The 18,388-nt window shown below is 39.9% G+C and overlaps 2 protein-coding genes across 3 annotated transcripts in view; both read right to left on the bottom strand.

Annotated features, from left to right (window-relative positions):
* The window catches only part of LOC118395496 (15-hydroxyprostaglandin dehydrogenase [NAD(+)]), a 28,559-nt gene extending 20,015 nt beyond the window's left edge, over positions 1-8,544 (bottom strand). The window contains exons 1-4 of one of the 2 annotated variants that reach the window (XM_035789316.2): positions 8,379-8,544; positions 8,058-8,181; positions 6,586-6,692; positions 4,370-4,466 (exon numbers count right to left, since the gene is read on the bottom strand). In XM_035789316.2, coding sequence (XP_035645209.1) covers positions 4,370-4,466; positions 6,586-6,692; positions 8,058-8,181; positions 8,379-8,471 — 421 coding nt within the window. In that variant the 5' untranslated portion in view covers positions 8,472-8,544. The remainder of the gene's footprint in view (positions 1-4,369; positions 4,467-6,585; positions 6,693-8,057; positions 8,182-8,378) is intronic. The other variant, XM_052464685.1, reaches the window with a different exon arrangement.
* A 956-nt stretch (positions 8,545-9,500) lies between these two features.
* The window catches only part of LOC118395559 (glycine receptor subunit alpha-3-like), a 118,576-nt gene continuing 109,688 nt past the window's right edge, over positions 9,501-18,388 (bottom strand). The window contains exons 8-9 of the mRNA XM_052464684.1: positions 17,888-18,034; positions 9,501-13,613 (exon numbers count right to left, since the gene is read on the bottom strand). Of these exons, the coding sequence (XP_052320644.1) occupies positions 13,293-13,613; positions 17,888-18,034 (468 nt within the window). The 3' untranslated portion in view covers positions 9,501-13,292. The remainder of the gene's footprint in view (positions 13,614-17,887; positions 18,035-18,388) is intronic.

Below are 18,388 nucleotides of genomic sequence, written 5' to 3'. Positions count from 1 at the left end.
ACAGACATAACAAGAGACAAATTGCTGATGCATAACCAAATTATTCGAACTTGCACCTTATATATTCTACTATTCTAACCTTTAACACTAAGAGGAGACCCCGAGTAACACTAAGAGTCACACTGAGTAATTTAAAAAAAATAAACACAGATAGATCATTATTTTTGGGGGGAGCATAATCTTATGTCACTTATGCCTGGAACTGGCCCTGCGCAGACCAATGATAATAGATGCAATTATGTTGAAATTGGACAAGAGCACTCGACTCAAGTCCACGAGTACTAATGCACAAACTGTGGATCTTGGCACAGAAGTCACAACACCACATGACCACAACAGCCCAGTGTGAGGCCTGTCCACCTGTCTGAACTCTGCCCTCTGTCGGCATACATGTTAGCTTCCTGTGACTGCGTGTTCAAGAACCCAAAGGGGTCACGGGAAGGGAAATCTCTGCTGCTTACCAGACCAGGGGTCTCATTTATCAACCATGCATAGGCACAAATCTGTGTGTAAACCATGCGTGTGAAAATGGAAATTGATCAATAGGAATGTTTGCTTGAGAGTGTTTGTAAATGTACACACAGCCATGACCATGCGTAAGCACAGGATCACGTGTTGGATTAAGGAAACTGCTTGTCAAGTGTAGAATGGGGAAAATATGTTGAAATTGTGAGAGTAATAATTCAATAATTTTTCAATTTTGAAGGCATTTCCATTGGGAATTCATGGAACATTGCTTGGCACGCTGTATAATTTGACCACATCAGTGCAATTGTTACAATAATAATCCATATAAAGTACAGTCATTTGTTAGAATGAGAGGTACGTGTCAAAGTGAAACCATTGTTGACATACTATAAGACTGAGATAATGGGAAATTGCATGAGAGACGGCTAACCTTGCTCTGTTGGAAGATTTGGCACACGCTGCATTTTGCAGAGAGCGAGTTTTTAGAGACAGATGGCACATTTTCTGCATTAAGTACAGGTTGGCTCATCAGATATCTTTTCTCAAAAATCCTATACGATTGTTTTTTGGAAGGTTTAAGATGTACTTTAAAAAGGATACCATTCCAAAATGCATACCATTCCGGTGCACATCCAAGTGCTATCCACCCTCTGGTTTGTGGCAACAGTCACTTTTCAGTGGAGGCTTGCCGATCACAGCCCTCGATGAGACTATATTTTCGATGCAATCATCAGCAAAACAAACATTAACACGTGCAATTTCCATGCACCATCTCAAAACAGGTTGGTTCCCAAACATGAACGGCTCAATAGACGTCACTCTCATCAGCATAACATCACCAGCCTAAACTATTTCAACTATGTGAACAGAAATGGATGGATGGCTTGTTGGCGAGTGTTGCCTACTCAAGTATACAGTGTGGCAAAAAAGTATTTAGTCAGCCACCAATTGTGCAAGTTCTCCCACTTAAAAAGATGAGAGAGGCCTGTAATTTTCATCAAAGGTACACTTCAACTATGACAGACAAAATGAGAAGGAAAAAAATCCAGAATATCACATTGTAGGATTTTTAATGAATTTATTTGCAAATTATGGTGGAAAATAAGTATTTGGTCACCTACAAACAAGCAAGATTTCTGGCTCTCACAGACCTGTAACTTCTTCTTTAAGAGGCTCCTCTGTCCTCCACTCGTTACCTGTATTAATGGCACCTGTTTGAACTTGTTATCAGTATAAAAGACACCTGTCCACAACCTCAAACAGTCACACTCCAAACTCCACTATGGCCAAGACCAAAGAGCTGTCAAAGGACACCAGAAACAAAATTGTAGACCTGCACCAGGCTGGGAAGACTGAATCTGCAATAAGTAAGTAGCTTGGTTTGAAGAAATCAACTGTGGGAGCAATTATTAGGAAATGGAAGACATACAAGACCACTGATAATCTCCCTCGATCTGGGGCTCCACGCAAGATCTCACCCTGTGGGGTCAAAATGATCACAAGAACGGTAAGCAAAAATCCCAGAACCACACAGTGGGACCTAGTGAATGACCTGCAGAGAGCTGGGACTAAAGTAACAAAGCCTACCATCAGTAACACACTACGCCGCCAGGGACTCAAATCCTGCAATGCCAGTACATGCCCAGGCCCGTCTGAAGTTTGCTAGAGAGCATTTGGATGATCCAGAAGAAAATTGTGAGAATGTCATATGGTCAGATGAAACCAAAATATAACTTTTTGGTAAAAACTCAACTCGTTCTGTTTGGAGGACAAAGGATGCTGAGTTGCATCCAAAGAACACCATACCTACTGTGAAGCATGGGGCTGTTTTTCTGCAAAGGGACCAGGACGACTGATCCGTGTAAAGGAAAGAATGAATGGGGCCATGTATCGTGAGATTTTGAGTGAAAACCTCCTTCCATCAGCAAGGGCATTGAAGATGAAATGTGGCTGGGTCTTTCAGCATGACAATGATCCCAAACACACCGCCCGGGCAATGAAGGAGTGGCTTCGTAAGAAGCATTTCAAGGTCCTGGAGTGGCCTAGCCAGTCTCCAGATCTCAACCCCATAGAAAATCTTTGGAGGGAGTTGAAAGTACGTGTTGCCCAGCAACAGCCCCAAAACATCACAGCTCTAGAGGAGATCTGCATGAATGGGCCAAAATACCAGCAACAGTGTGTGAAAACCTTGTGAAGACTTACAGAAAACGTTTGACCTCTGTCATTGCCAACAAAGGGTACATAACAAAGTATTGAGATAAACGTTTGTTATTGACCAAATACTTATTTTCCACCATAAATTGCAAATAAATTCATTAATTGATTTTCTGGATTTTTTCCCCCTCATTTTGTCTGTCATAGTTGAAGTGTACCTATGATGAAAATTACAGGCCTCTCTCATCTTTTTAAGTGGGAGAACTTGCACAATTGGTGGCTGACGAAATACTTTTTTGCCCCACTGTATTTGCCATTGCTATGGCAACTTGAATTCTTCCAACGGTCCTCTTTTTGTAGTTGTTTTAATTTTTACTTGTCAAGTCACAACTGAGTAAGCAAAATAAAACCTTTTGGTTGTACTCTGACACTAGCACCTCTATTTCAGTTACAGAGAAGAAAAAAATGAAAAAAAATGTTGGTTACGCCATTGTATTTCCTGGTACGGATTTGAATATCCCCCTCGGGTTTTAAAGGGAGGATTTTGACCATATATGGTTAATTAGGGGCGTTTCAAATTGCAAACAGCCAAGGTTGTGCTACAGCACTGAGGCTGAGAACATTTTGTATTTATCAATGGTTATCTCCTACCAGTGTGGGTATGACGATTGTAGGATTGTTTGATAAATCACGATTTTTCTATGGGTACCAACATTCTAAATTCTGTTTGTTAGTAGTATTTTAGAAGTTTCTACCGAATATTAATAAATGAGGCCCAGGGTTAAAATACTGTCTGAAATCATTTCAAATACTTTAGTGGTGCTTGATTGAGCTTGCCTGTTGCAATGGAATAATCGCAAAAGTCCAAACCCCACCCAGCTGGTACTCAAGGCAGACTTGAGAAAACGCCGAAAGCATTTGAAAGATTTTGAATAGTATGTGAACCCAGGTGTGCTGCTTATATGAAAACAGATTTAGTGATACTTGACTGAGTCTCACAGTCAGTGGGCTGTCTGTCATGGCATTACTGTCTCAACTCCAACAAATCTATCCCAATCCAACACAGCCCACCACCCACCAGCCCACCACCTACCAAATTGAACCCCCCCCACTTCCTTGTCAGTTTAATGATTCTACTGCTGGATCAAGATGTAAGCCATTGAACCACCAGGCAGACATTCAGACAATTCTTGCACAAAGTGGTTGCGCTAGCTGACTTGGATTGCACCAATAATATTCTTTCTCAATCTCCACATGCTGCTGTGGAGAAAGATTGAAAAATGAGAAGTACTGTAGTTGTTAGTTTGTCGACTGAGGCGATAGAACAGCCTTAACCTACCCCACTAAGCAAATAGGAGACGCACACAGCAATGCTTATTGTCCACTGTGAAAACACCATCAAACTCTAATCTATCAAGCGGTGATGTTGTAATGTTTGCTTTACACCTGTGATGTGTTATGGTACACCGTGTAACCATATCGTACCAAAACAAAGGCCTGGGAATTTCAACAATAACAGTGAATGAAGTCAATGTGGTTCTTTATAGCTGATGACCTGTGACATATTCCATTACATAGGGGTTGCTCACATCAGCTGAAAGCAACCGCATTGCCAAAGACATAGCAAGTCATTCCCACACCCACATACACCACTGTTTCCCGTTTTCTTCTGTCTGTGAAGGCTTCCATGTATTGGCGTGCAGCGTGCGGTACATAAAGGATGGATGCATGTATGGAGCAGCCTTACCTGCCATGGATGAGACATTGATGATGACTCCTCCTTCTTTTCCATACTCTTTGCTCATATGATCCAGGGCCAGGTAAGTTCCCTTGATGACTGATGTCTACGGAGAGAAACAAGAGGGCTTGAGTTTCAATATCCAACACATACAACAGGCACACTGTTTTGCTCTTATTCACACTGTGGTAGAACTCTTCGCTGATGTCACGTAATGTAAACAAGGCTAAACTACAGCATTGTGTAATATAATGTAAAACAGGCTAAACTACAGCATTGTGTAATATAATGTAAAACAGGCTAAACTACAGCATTGTGTAATATAATGTAAAACAGGCAAAACTACAGCATCATGTAATATAATGTAAACTAGGCTAAACTACAGCATCATGTAATATAATCTAGGCTAAACTACAGCATTGTGTAATATAATGTAAACTAGGCTAAACTACAGCATCATGTAATATAATCTAGGCTAAACTACAGCATCATGTAATATAATCTAGGCTAAACTACAGCATCATGTAATATAATCTAGGCTAAACTACAGCATCATGTAATATAATCTAGGCTAAACTACAGCATCATGTAATATAATGTAAACTATGCTAAACTACAGCATCATGTAATATAATCTAGGCTAAACTACAGCATCATGTAATATAATGTAAAACAGGCTAAACTACAGCATCGTGTAATATAATGTAAACTAGGCTAAACTACAGCATCATGTAATATAATGTAAAACAGGCTAAACTACAGCATCATGTAATATAATGTAAACTAGGCTAAACTACAGCATCGTGTAATATAATCTAGGCTAAACTACAGCATTGTGTAATATAATGTAAAACAGGCTAAACAACAGCATCATGTAATATAATGTAAACTAGGCTAAACTACAGCATCATGTAATATAATCTAGGCTAAACTACAGCATCATGTAATATAATGTAAAACAGGCTAAACTACAGCATTGTGTAATATAATGTAAACTAGGCTAAACTACAGCATCATGTAATATAATGTAAAACAGGCTAAACTACAGAATTGTGTAATATAATGTAAACTAGGCTAAACTACAGCATCATGTAATATAATCTAGGCTAAACTACAGCATCATGTAATATAATGTAAACTAGGCTAAACTACAGCATCATGTAATATAATCTAGGCTAAACTACAGCATCATGTAATATAATCTAGGCTAAACTACAGCATCATGTAATATAATCTAGGCTAAACTACAGCATTGTGTAATATAATGTAAACTAGGCTAAACTACAGCATCATGTAATATAATCTAGGCTAAACTACAGCATCATGTAATATAATCTAGGCTAAATTACAGCATTGTGTAATATAATGTAAAACAGGCTAAACTACAGCATTGTGTAATATAATGTAAACTAGGCTAAACTACAGCATCATGTAATATAATCTAGGCTAAACTACAGCATCATGTAATATAATGTAAACTAGGCTAAACTACAGCATCATGTAATATAATATAGGCTAAACTACAGCATCATGGAATATAATATAAACTAGGCTAAACTACAGCATCATGTAATATAATCTAGGCTAAACTACAGCATCATGTAATATAATCTAGGCTAAACTACAGCATCATGTAATATAATCTAGGCTAAACTACAGCATCATGTAATATAATCTAGGCTAAACTACAGCATTGTGTAATATAATGTAAACTAGGCTAAACTACAGCATCATGTAATATAATCTAGGCTAAACTACAGCATCATGTAATATAATCTAGGCTAAATTACAGCATTGTATAATATAATGTAAAACAGGCTAAACTACAGCATTGTGTAATATAATGTAAACTAGGCTAAACTACAGCATCATGTAATATAATCTAGGCTAAACTACAGCATCATGTAATATAATGTAAACTAGGCTAAACTACAGCATCATGTAATATAATATAGGCTAAACTACAGCATCATGTAATATAATCTAGGCTAAACTACAGCATCATGTAATATAATCTAGGCTAAACTACAGCATCATGTAATATAATCTAGGCTAAACTACAGCATAATGCAAGATTGATTTTGCAGTTAGTCAAGTAACAGATAGTTTGTGAAAATCAATTTTTCCAAAACAATCTCAATGACAAGACATTCAATGACATTCAATCTAACATTTACTGGTGTTAGTCACACACACACACACACACAGACACCCACCCCTCTTACCAGATTTACATCGATAGTCTTCTCCCAGTCCTTCTCATTGTTGATGCCAGCATTGTTGACAACAATGTCCAATCTTCCAAACCGGTCGACTGTACTTTGAAAAGCATCTGCAATATGAAAGAAGAGTGCAACACTTAGGTAGATTAACTATAGATGAACCCCTACAAGAAGAACACTACTACTACTTCCATACGAGATGGACATTTGTCAAGAACATTGCATCTTTGTTTATTTACATCTAAACTGTCATTTCGATTCTATATCAAAGAAGAACATCTAGTTCTTAGGTTGATTATACAGGCTATAATTACTACAAGAACACTGCTTCTTTGTCTATCTAAGTAAACAAGTACATTCAAACAATTATCTAAGCCACAAAAACTGCAGTATAACAGGTATTCACCAGCACCTGCATTTCAGCTGAAAACATTCCGCAAGAAAACCTTCAATTAAAACAATTATATTATAATAATAATCACCTTAACCAAGGTAGGAGCAACAAGTCAAGTACGTTGCTTTACTTTAACAACAAATGTCTAACAAATGTCCAGTCTTACAAGACTAAACGGACTGTGTCGACGTTTACGTTTCAGTCGTGCATTGACAGTGTTCAGTGTTGGTTGAATGGACTCTTATAAAGCACAGATATTTAGGTAAGGCTACATCCAAGAACGTTCCATTGTCTTCTGCCTCGGGCGTTTTGGAAATCATTTCAAAAGTAACTAATTCATTTCTACACAATGAAAGTCTGTTTCAGGGGTGAATGATGTGTTACAATAGGTAAGCCTAAGGCCTAAAGGTGATCGAAAATGAGAATATTCAGAATTCTAAACCACCGCGCAGCCTGAAATAAAATAGACTATTATGCATTTAGCCAAAAAGCTAAAGTTAGACTAGGCATATAGCTATACTTAAAAAAAAAGTAGGTTAGGCTAATAACCTATAATAACCTCTAAACTATACTTTTAAAAAGTAGGTTAGGCTAATAACCTATAATAACCTCTAAAGAAAAAATTGCAGTACCGTAGTAAAGTTGCAATTACTTGTGCCTGGTCAGACTGTTACCATGGTTACCCCATGGGCAGTATATTCTTTACAAGCCAGAATGTTGAATAAAATTATATGTACATTTACTTTACCGGTTGTCCATACTGGTGGTCCTTTTTACCGTAAGGCAGTGGCGATAAAATGTCCATAGAATGTATAATCAAACCAACTTTTCAAACCGCTGGTAGTGGGTTCAGATGTCGATCACCTGAACGCTGCTCACTCGATGTAAATACATGCAAGCGATGTATGAATACTTTCCCGAACTCGTACACGTGTTTATAATGTTTCGTGCATGTGCCAGATGATAGAAAGCAGTACCAGCGCGTAGAGCTTGTGAGAAGAAATGTTCCAAACAAATGAACTGCATTCATCTCAGACTATGAACCAGAAGTATCACAGTTTTATTGTCAGGCAACCATTACCTTTAAGTTTCAATCTGTCCGTCACGTCACACTGAATGAAAATGCAGTTCCCATCTCCAAACTCTCCATTTAAAATATTCTTGCATTCCTCTCCGACACTTTGATTCAAGTCAACAAGTGCAACCTGCGGGTATAAAATCAGAACATCTACAAAACTATGTACAAATATTTAAAGCGGTTCCTGTGCAACACAGTTGGTTTTGGCTCCATACAACCACGATAGATTGGTACAAGCGCCGCGCGTAAAATGCGCAAAGTAACCAAAACCACCGTCCATTTACGGGCGACATTAGGCTAATAACTTTATATATAAACACCAACCTTTGCTTCATTCTTCAGAAGGCTTTCTGCGACGGCTCTACCGATACCTTGCGCACCGCCCGTAACGAGAGCCACTTTACCTCGCAGAGTCATCTTTTACGCTTCATATGGCTGCGACACCGCGCGCTGCTTTATGTAGGCTCCTATATCATCTGGTATATTAGTTGTCAGAAAAGGGGCGTGTGGTGTATGTAGCGCTAAATAAACACACGGCGGATAATTACGCCATCTCGTCTTTCACCTTTTTCATATTCCAAACCGACCTCCTAATGAGATAGGTCTACAGTAGAATCTCACTACTGGCATCATAGAATGACATATGGCCCAATTTAATATCATCTCTGTGACTAGCAACAAACAGCATGAGGGAATATCTACTGCTATGCTCTTCATATTGGGCAACAATGCAGTGACGTCATAAAGCTCGCTATTGTTAGGCCTACAGTCTGTTTTGAAAGGCAATAGCTTAACGTTAGATTGGGAATGCATTTTATGACGTTGAGATATAGACCTGCAGTATATGATATCCCTTTATGTGACCATTTGCCTCTGCCAAGAGGCCTGAAACTTCAACAAGGACATCAACCACTGGAGTCACTGGCCTGTTCACCATAAGTAATCCTTCTCACCCCACCCCCCCTTTTAAGATTTAGATGCACTATTGTAAAGTGACTGTTCCACTGGATGTCATAAGGTGAATGCACCAATTTGTAAGTCGCTCTGGATAAGAGCGTCTGCTAAATGACTTAAATGTAAATGTAAAATCATTCAGAAGGCAAGGTCAGTACAGGTGCATCAAAGCTGGGACCAAGAGACTGAAAAACAGCTTCTATCTCAATGCCATTAGACTGTTAAATATCCATCACTAGCCAGCTACCACCCCGGTTACTCAACCCTGCACCTTAGAGGCTGCTGCCCTATGTACACAGACATGGCATCACTTGCCACTTTAATAATGGAACTCTAGTCACTTTAATAATGTTTACATACTCTTTTACTCATTTCATATGTATACAGTATATTGTATTTTGGTCAATGCCCCCCCCATTTTTTTTTGCTTGTCCTAAGATGCATATATTTATTAATGTAATTATTTTACTTTTTAGATTTGTGTGTATTGTTAGATATTACTGCACTGTTGGAGCTAGGAACACAAGCATTTCGCTACACCCACAATAACATCTGCTAAATAGGTGTGCGTGCCCAATAAAATGTGATTTGAACAACAGGGCACAGCAGGGTCACAGGTTCTATACCCACTCTGTGTGATTCTCTGAATTGATACAGTAACAAAGACACAAATGACAAAATCTTCATTTAGAAATGTGTTTTTTTCCCCTCCATCTTTCCCTCCAAAGGACCTTTATTAGATTTATGAAACGTATTTACAGATGTACATTATACTGGGGGAAAAAGCACATGTGTTCGTTCTTCTCATCATCACAGCAGCAACTAAAACACAGGTCAAACACAAGTTCAAAAATAAATCTATTGACATTGAATTCAGTTCATGCATCTAACATTTAATAATACTGTCATTGTTTTGTACAAAATAAAGTATTTAAATACACTTGCAATAGAAATGTACATGAAACGTATATTAATTCATCCTTCACATTGTGTGTAACTGTGTCAAATGCTAATATGTAGAAGTGGTATTAAAATCTGTAGAACTATATGAAAGCTTTGACACTTTATGAAGGAATGTGGGAGTATAGATAGATATGTTTTTACCAAAAGTATATGGCACAGTATCTCTTCCTAGATTTAATCAGTAGTTGTTTTTAAATAGTGTAAAATTCTGGAAATGTCTTACCAAATATATTTTTTTAAATTTCTTTCAAAAAACATCACAACTGTCTTGGAGTACAAGAACCCGTCAACCATCTAGAAGAAGGAGAGGAGATTGATATATTGCACGTTTCATAGATGTATCCATAAATGTGTTTATTTGATTGTCTTCTCCATTGTGAGTCATCTTAAAATTAGGTCAGGTCTTTACACTGCAGTTTCATACTGTCTCTGTGTGTCATCAGGTTCGATCAAACACAAGAATATGATACGACTGAATCATTGCCCATTTGTCCGATATTCCGATCATTTGTCTGTTCATACAGCTCTGTTGTTGATAATCATTTTAGTGTATCAACATACCGTACAAAGTAAACAACCCCTCATTTCTATAATTATTTTTAAATATAGTTAAATAAAATTTTATTTCATCATAACAATTACAATCTATTCTAAATTCTTTCTTCGTCTCTATACATCGACTTTGACCCCCCAACTTATGGAGTGTGTGAATTCCTTTAATTTAAAAACCCATACATGTAACTATTCAAATATAGGTACTCTGGATACTGAACCCAGATCAGTTATAACTTAATTGTGATGGTGCTCCCCACGGTTGTGTACTGCTACCAACACAGTTTCTGAGTGATACCCTCAGTGACACCAGAGCAAGTCATTTGAGAGCATTTGATAGACAAAAATGATCAAATAAAGATTATATTGAAAGGCAAGTTGTAAACCAAGAAGTGAAAGGCCCGATTCAGGCTGTGTATAGTATTATGGCTATATACTGTTAAAGTAACTGCCCAGTGAAAATCTCCCTTTTAAAATTTCATATTCTGTTAACTCATTTCCAAATAATGTTGCTGACTCGTCCTATACTCGTATTTGTGAACAAAGCATAAATTGGAGAAAAAAAAACACTTAAAAAACTCCATCTCAAACTTGTATCTCAAACAGACCGTTTAAAAAATGCTTGCCATTTCCTCATAGAACATGACATCTCCCTGAGGAGGATGAGCTGACCAATCAACGGTCGACTTGAACATACTTAATTAAAACATTTAAAAAACGATTTCACTCCTATTGTAAGAAATTATAGGTCATATTTAATTGAAATCTGAAAACACTCGGCAGTTACTTTAATGATATCCTCAGCCTTCCAAATTCACAGTGGGAACTCATAGCGACTACATCGGTATCAAATCTCTCTTTTTATATTCTATTTTCATGTTGTTCATTCAGTTTTTCTCAGTCGGTTACCTCTTTGGTCGATCCTTTGTTAGCTCGTGTTGAGATTCTAGGTCATTTAAGGTTGATGCTTTCACATCTTTGGCCCCCTGTTTGACTTGAGTGTTTCGGCAGTGGTTTGTTTGACCAAGTGAACGGAACAGTGAATCATCATTTTGTGGAAATAAGGAAATTAAGGAAATGAAGGTGAGAAAAAAAACATGTTAACACCGTAGTGGAGTTTGTGCTGAGCGTGGACCTGGGGAGTTGAATCACTCAACAAGGTCACAAAGAGGTTAATGACGTTTCTGTATGTGATGAGTAGCACTAGGGACGGCACATTTAACCCACAATAGGGAGCTTGGAAATGTGTCAAAGTGGCAGCTTTTTATGTCTGAGAATTATAACAAACATCTGATGGTTATAATAAAGATACACTATAATCTGGTGGAAAATCTACAAAGGACTTGAGTGTACTGGAAGTTTTCACTTGTTTACCAGTGTTGTGTGGAAACTGTACTGTAATAGAACATTGGCAGTAAAGCTGTAAGACACAAGTGTGTGTGTGTGTGTGTGTGTGTGTGTGTGTGTGTGTGTGTGTGTGTGTGTGTGTGTGTGTGTGTGTGTGTGTGTGTGTGTGTGTGCGTGCGCGTGTGTGTGTGTGTGTTCGTGACAGAGGGTTTGCAGAGGTGAATAAAAGCATCGCTCCTGTTTTGACTGCACACTGTGTAAGGTGGTGAAGTGGGACTCGTCCGATACTCCAAACTGATCTCCCGTTGCATAGTGAGCACGGTGTCTGTCCTCTCTTGTTGTTGGTGGGCGATACGGACATAACTCTGCTCTGTAAATACTCAGTTCATCTCCCGAGTCATCTCCTTAATCCTCTTTTTTAAAACCTTGGCAGGACTTTGTTTTGGAACCCCAGGTAGTTGGTGAACTGCCAAATGTCAATGTCAAACAGTTCCCACATTGTAAGGAGGGACCGGGGTCTTCTTCCCCCTTGTGTCATTGTACTGTACTGTAATGTACCCTACTGTACTGTACTGTACCCTACTGAACTGTAATGTACCCTACTGTACTGTACCCTACTGTACTGTAATGTACCCTACTGTACTGCAATGTACCCTACTGTACTGTACCCTACTGTACTGTACTGTAATGTACCCTACTGTACTGTACTGTAATGTACCCTACTGTACTGTAATGTACTGTAATGTACCCTACTGTACTGTACTGTACCCTACTGAACTGTAATGTACCCTACTGTACTGTACCCTACTGTACTGTAATGTACCCTACTGTACTGCAATGTACCCTACTGTACTGTACCCTACTGTACTGTACTGTAATGTACCCTACTGTACTGTACTGTAATGTACCCTACTGTACTGTAATGTACTGTAATGTACCCTACTGTACTGTACTGTACCCTACTGTACTGTAATGTACCCTACTGTACTGTAATGTACCACACTGTGCTGTACTGTAATGTACCACACTGTACTGTACTGTAATGTACCATACTGTACTGTACTGTAATGTACCCTACTGTACTGTACTGTACTGTACCCTACTGTACTGTAATGTACTGTAATGTACCCTACTGTACTGTAATGTACGCTACTGTACTGTACTGTAATGTACCCTACTGTACTGTACTGTAATGTATCCTACTGTACTGTACTGTAATGTACCCTATTGTACTGTACTGTAATGTACTGTAATGTACTGTAATGTACCCTACTGTACTGTACTATATTGTACCCTACTGTACTGTACTGTAATGTACCCTACTGTACTGTACTGTAATGTACCCTACTGTACTGTACTGTAATGTACCCTACTGTACCGTAATGTACTGTAATGTACCCTACTGTACTGTAATGTTCTGTACTAGTCCTTGTGCACATCCTCAGCCCGGAGAATCTTGTACAGGACCCAGTAGAAAATGTTAAAAAACAGGAAGGCCAGGGGGAAACCCGCCCGCGATACCGTGTCGATCTTCTTGGCGCGGTCGATGAACAGCTTTCTCATCTCTTCGTGGCTCTTGGCGGCCGGGTCCTTCTTGGGGTGCTTGGCGGGCTGGGGCCCCGTGGCGCCCGGGGTGGTGGCGGCGTTGTTGGTGGCCTTGGGGATGGTGCCGTCCTTGACAGCAGTGCCGCCACCGCCGGTCGTGGTGGTGAAGCTGAGGCGGCTCTCCCTCACGTTGTCGTCCTACGAACAGGAAAGGCGGGAGTTAGTTAGATAGGGGTCACAGGTCAAGGATGAATAAACTCCCAGAACGGGAACGGCTCCCCCGATGGACTGCCTTGAGGTGCTCCAGAGAGGGACACTGAAATGTCATCCCTCTCCCTCAATTGATCTTGCTCTCCCTCCTCTCTTAACAAAGGGGGATCGCTTGCCATAGCAACAGCAGCAATATGACAGGCTGACTATCTCGTAGTCTCCCAGCCAAGTACACTTCAGTCTCCATCCTGCTAACACTCAAAATAAACTTGACTTCAACTAAACTCCAGCCTTTGACTTCATGTTGAGTCAATGCCTATTCTCCCTAACTCAATAAATCTATCAAAGTGCAACATGAACATGGAGTGATTTTTGCGTCATGAGACCTTGCTTAAAACCTCTAGTCTATTATTGTTTTTATAACCCATAATGCCTCTGGTGTTATCCTAGGACACACCCCTCTCTCTTTCAAACCTACTCATTACTGTACCCTTAAGAGTCGTCACCACTCAAGCAACCCCCTGGCCTTTTCCCTCAAATGTCAAAACTAGGGTCGGAAAAAAAAAGAGCTCAGAACTGGAAATTCTCTTTAAAAAGCAATTGACATCATATGAATGAAGGGGTATTACCTTTGGCCTATGCACAAACAAAGCCCTGCACGTGATAGTTTTATTTGACATGACCAATATGGAAATGATTTAAATGGAATGAAAACAGGATCAATACGAGTTGAGCAATCATTTTTCCATGAGCGAATTCACAATGAACAACAAATGACATGTTGACATGAGGGAAGAATAGGAAAGCAGGAAATGTTTGGATATTTTCCTTATTTCCAGGCTGAAATGCAATTTCTACTTGGATTAGGGAAATGAAAAGAAACAAACAGCCACAGCAACTGAAAGGAACAAGGAACTGGGAGTGAAAACAGGGAGTGTGTGTGTGTGTGTGACAAGTTGACAACAGGCCATTATGCCATCAAACACATTATGAAGAATAATGGAATGCCATTAGTGTAATGAAGAATGTCACAGAGTCAATGAGTCACTACACCAGCATTGTGAGTCACATTATGCTAAAAGGGATACTTCGGGAAATCGGCAATGAAGCCCTTTATCCACTTCTCAAGGGTCAGATGAACTGGAGACCATTTTTACGCCTCTTCATGCAGTTTGAAGGAAGTTGCTAACGGGCGCTAGCACAATGACTAGACTTCTATGGTAACGTTTAGCATGCTAGCTTTTACCATAGGCGTCCCAGTCAGTAGTTAGCATTGGCTCACAAAACCACCTCCAACTTCCTTCATAATGGATGCAGAGATATAAAAACGGGATCCACAAGGTCATCTGATTCCAGGGAAGATTTAATTGCCACACATTTTTACAACACATTCTCTTTGATGAAATACTGTAAAAAAAAAATAATAATAATGTTTCTATGCTGTCTTTGTATAGCTCTCATACTTAGGTGTGAAAATCAATATGAATATGGAGAGAACACCGACAACGACAAACAGCAGAGGAACAGCACACAACTACAAGAAACACAAACACACAAACGTATGACCAGATGGAGTGTGGGGTTCTAATAGCTGGGTCCTAATGTTCTTTACCCTGTCAAGAGGAATTGTAGATGTGGCCCATAGATCCATATATGGGCGTGTCGTTGTTTCTCAAACCATTAAAGCGTCTCAATGACTCAGCCAGCTCATTGGGATCAATGGAGTGATCCTCATCACCATTCTTTCATCACAGGAGAAGCATGCAAATGGAAAACATAAACAAACAAAGTACTAAAATGATGATGAGAATCATGCAATAGAGGAATTCACTGTGGATATGCCTGAAACCCTGTGGATATATCTGAAACCATGTGGATATGCCGGAAATGCCGTGGATAGGCCTGAAACCCTGTGGATATATCTGAAACCCTGTGGATATGCCGGAAATGCCGTGGATAGGCCTGAAACCCTGTGGATATATCTGAAACCCTGTGGATATGCCGGAAATGCCGTGGATAGGCCTGAAACCCTGTGGATATATCTGAAACCCTGTGGATATGCCGGAAACGCCGTGGATAGGCCTGAAACCCTGTGGATATGACTCAAACCCTGTGGATATGACTCAAACCCTGTGGATATGACTCAAACCCTGTGGATATGACTCAAACCCTGTGGATATGACTCAAACCCTGTGGATATGACTCAAACCCTGTGGATATGACTCAAACCCTGTGGATATGCTAGAAACACATGAAAATAGACAAGAACAGCAAACAAGAAGGTGAATCAAAACTAAAGTTGTGCCATGCTTTAAGAAACTGGGCGAGGTGCAATTGAACATAACATAATTTGTGTGTGTGTGTGTGTTGGTATTTGACTTCTAGACAAGTTCGTTACCTCAAGTTAGTTAGAGAAAGGCTGAGCCCTGCATGTTTGAATTGACAATGACCCCTATCCACTTTGACTTTTTCCTCCTCTTGGTTACCAGCAGTGTTCATTCTATCCAGATTTCCCTCCATCTCTTTGATTTGATTGGCCTGAGTATTCCCTTGGTAAAATCCACACAGTATAAAGAAAATGGATTCTTCCCCTGGTACAGAGAGAGGCAGTCTTTTTTGTATGTCTCTATTTTATATTAATGGATGAGGGATAGGAAGAAACACAGACATCAGCCAAATGTTCAGACACTGACCCGTTCTGTCCTTCAGGAAGCTTTGTAGTAAACATGTCGAAGTAAACATTGGAAGTTTTATCCTTGGTGTACCACAGGTTGGTGTAGTAACAGTATATGGTCACCGGGGAGCAGTGTTGACTCGAAGGTGGATGGTAGAACATTGCACCTGTTGGGGAAGTTGCTTTGCTGTTGTGCCTCAACTTGTACTTTGTGTCAAACAAGGCCATGTTGTTTTGCCTAGTCCGAATACAAAGATTATGCTAACTTTCTATAGTCTACTTTCATGAGTAAGAATTTGCTCGCAACTGAATTGCCTGGATAAATAGCTTCAATAACCTAAATAAGCAAGCCTTTTGACCACAGAGACATGATATATCTGACCCAGGCCCAGAGTCCTTGGGCCCGATTTAGTGACAGACCGTGTATAATTGGTCTTTTTCGTCTTAATCTTTTAAAATGTCCAAAAGGCCAGAAACCCAATTAACCACAGAGTCAAGGCCACTAAGCCACCCCGACATCCGTCAAGTCACATTCTTGGCCAACTAATTCCCAGAGCTCCTCTGTCAACCTCATCTTTTGACATTTCTCAACATCCTCAGACAGTCTTCAGAAAACATTTTATGTTACACTGCTTGTTTCATGGATTTTGACACAACTAGTTGTGGTTTGCTACAGTGCTACAAGCTCTTTACATTAGCAATCCAATATAATACAATTTATGGTATAAACCCTCAACAATAACACTAAGTGGACAGAATATTAGGAACACCTGCTCGTTCCATGATATAGACTGACCAGGTGAATCCAGGTGAAAGCTATGACCCCTTATTGATGTCACTTGTTAATTCCACTTCAATCAGTGTCGAGGAAGGGGAGGAGACGGGTTAAATAAGGATTTTTAAGCCTTGAGACAACTGAGACATGGATTGTGTATGTGTGCCAAGGCAAAAGATGGGCAAGGCAAAATATTTAAGTGACTTTGAACAGGGTATGGTAGTAGGTGCCAGGTGCAATGGTTTGTGTCAAGAAATGCAACCCTGCTGGGTTTTTCACACTCAACAGTTTCCTGTGTGTATCAAGAATGGTCCACCACCCAAAGGACATCCAGCCAACTTGACACAACTGTGGGAAGCATTGGAGTCAACACGGGCCAGCATCCCTGTGGAACGCTTTTGGCACCTTGTAAAGTCACGGCGAATTGAGGCTGTTCTGAGGGCAAAAGGGGAAGGTGTCCCTAATGCCTGGTATACTCAGTGTACATGTACTGTATGTCTGAGAAGGATATATCTGTGTAAAAGGATAGAATTGCTTGTTTCATTATTTGTTAGGTTTCTAATGTTTGGTTATACTCAGTGCATGTCTGAGAAAGATATATCTGTGACCTATAGAATTGCTTGTTTCATTATTTGTTAGTGGCTAAAGCATTGAGATATGAGTTATTCATTAGTGCTTTGTGACCACTTACTTCAGCCTCAGAGCTCCTTAAGGAACCACACCATAACGGCAATATGCAGTCATTGTTGCACAGAGTTGTTTGTTCACGCTCTGATTCGAAGAACGTGTTCTAGATTGGTCTGTAAACGTTACCTTCTTCTTCGTTCTCCGCGGGCGGAGTCTTAAGAGTTCCTTGTGTTGCCTGGAGACAAAGTTGACGGCGGCGTACTCGAGCAGAGCGGAGAATACGAAGAGGAGACACACCGCCATCCAGATGTCGATGGCCTTCACATAGGACACCTACAACACCAGAGAGACAAAGTCACAGTCACACAGTCAGAGAGCACAGACAGACAGACAGACAGACAGACAGACAGACAGACAGACAGACAGACAGACAGACAGACAGACAGACAGACAGACAGACAGACAGACAGACAGACAGACAGACAGACAGACAGACAGACAGACAGACAGACAGACAGACAGACAGACAAAGTCACAGACAGACAGACAGACAGACAGACAGACAGACAAAGTCACAGTCAGAGAGACAGAGACAGACAGACAGAGAATGAATAGTCTGATATTATCTGGCAGAATTTCATAGAATTTCATAGAATTTCAACTGTCTGGCCAAGTTTGCAGCTTGTT

The sequence above is a fragment of the Oncorhynchus keta genome, chromosome 16 (genome assembly GCF_023373465.1).
Source record: "Oncorhynchus keta strain PuntledgeMale-10-30-2019 chromosome 16, Oket_V2, whole genome shotgun sequence".
NCBI classification, from domain to species: domain Eukaryota; kingdom Metazoa; phylum Chordata; class Actinopteri; order Salmoniformes; family Salmonidae; genus Oncorhynchus; species Oncorhynchus keta.
The sequence above is the reverse complement of the archived record's forward strand: the minus strand, read 5'-3'. Positions and strand labels throughout refer to the sequence as shown.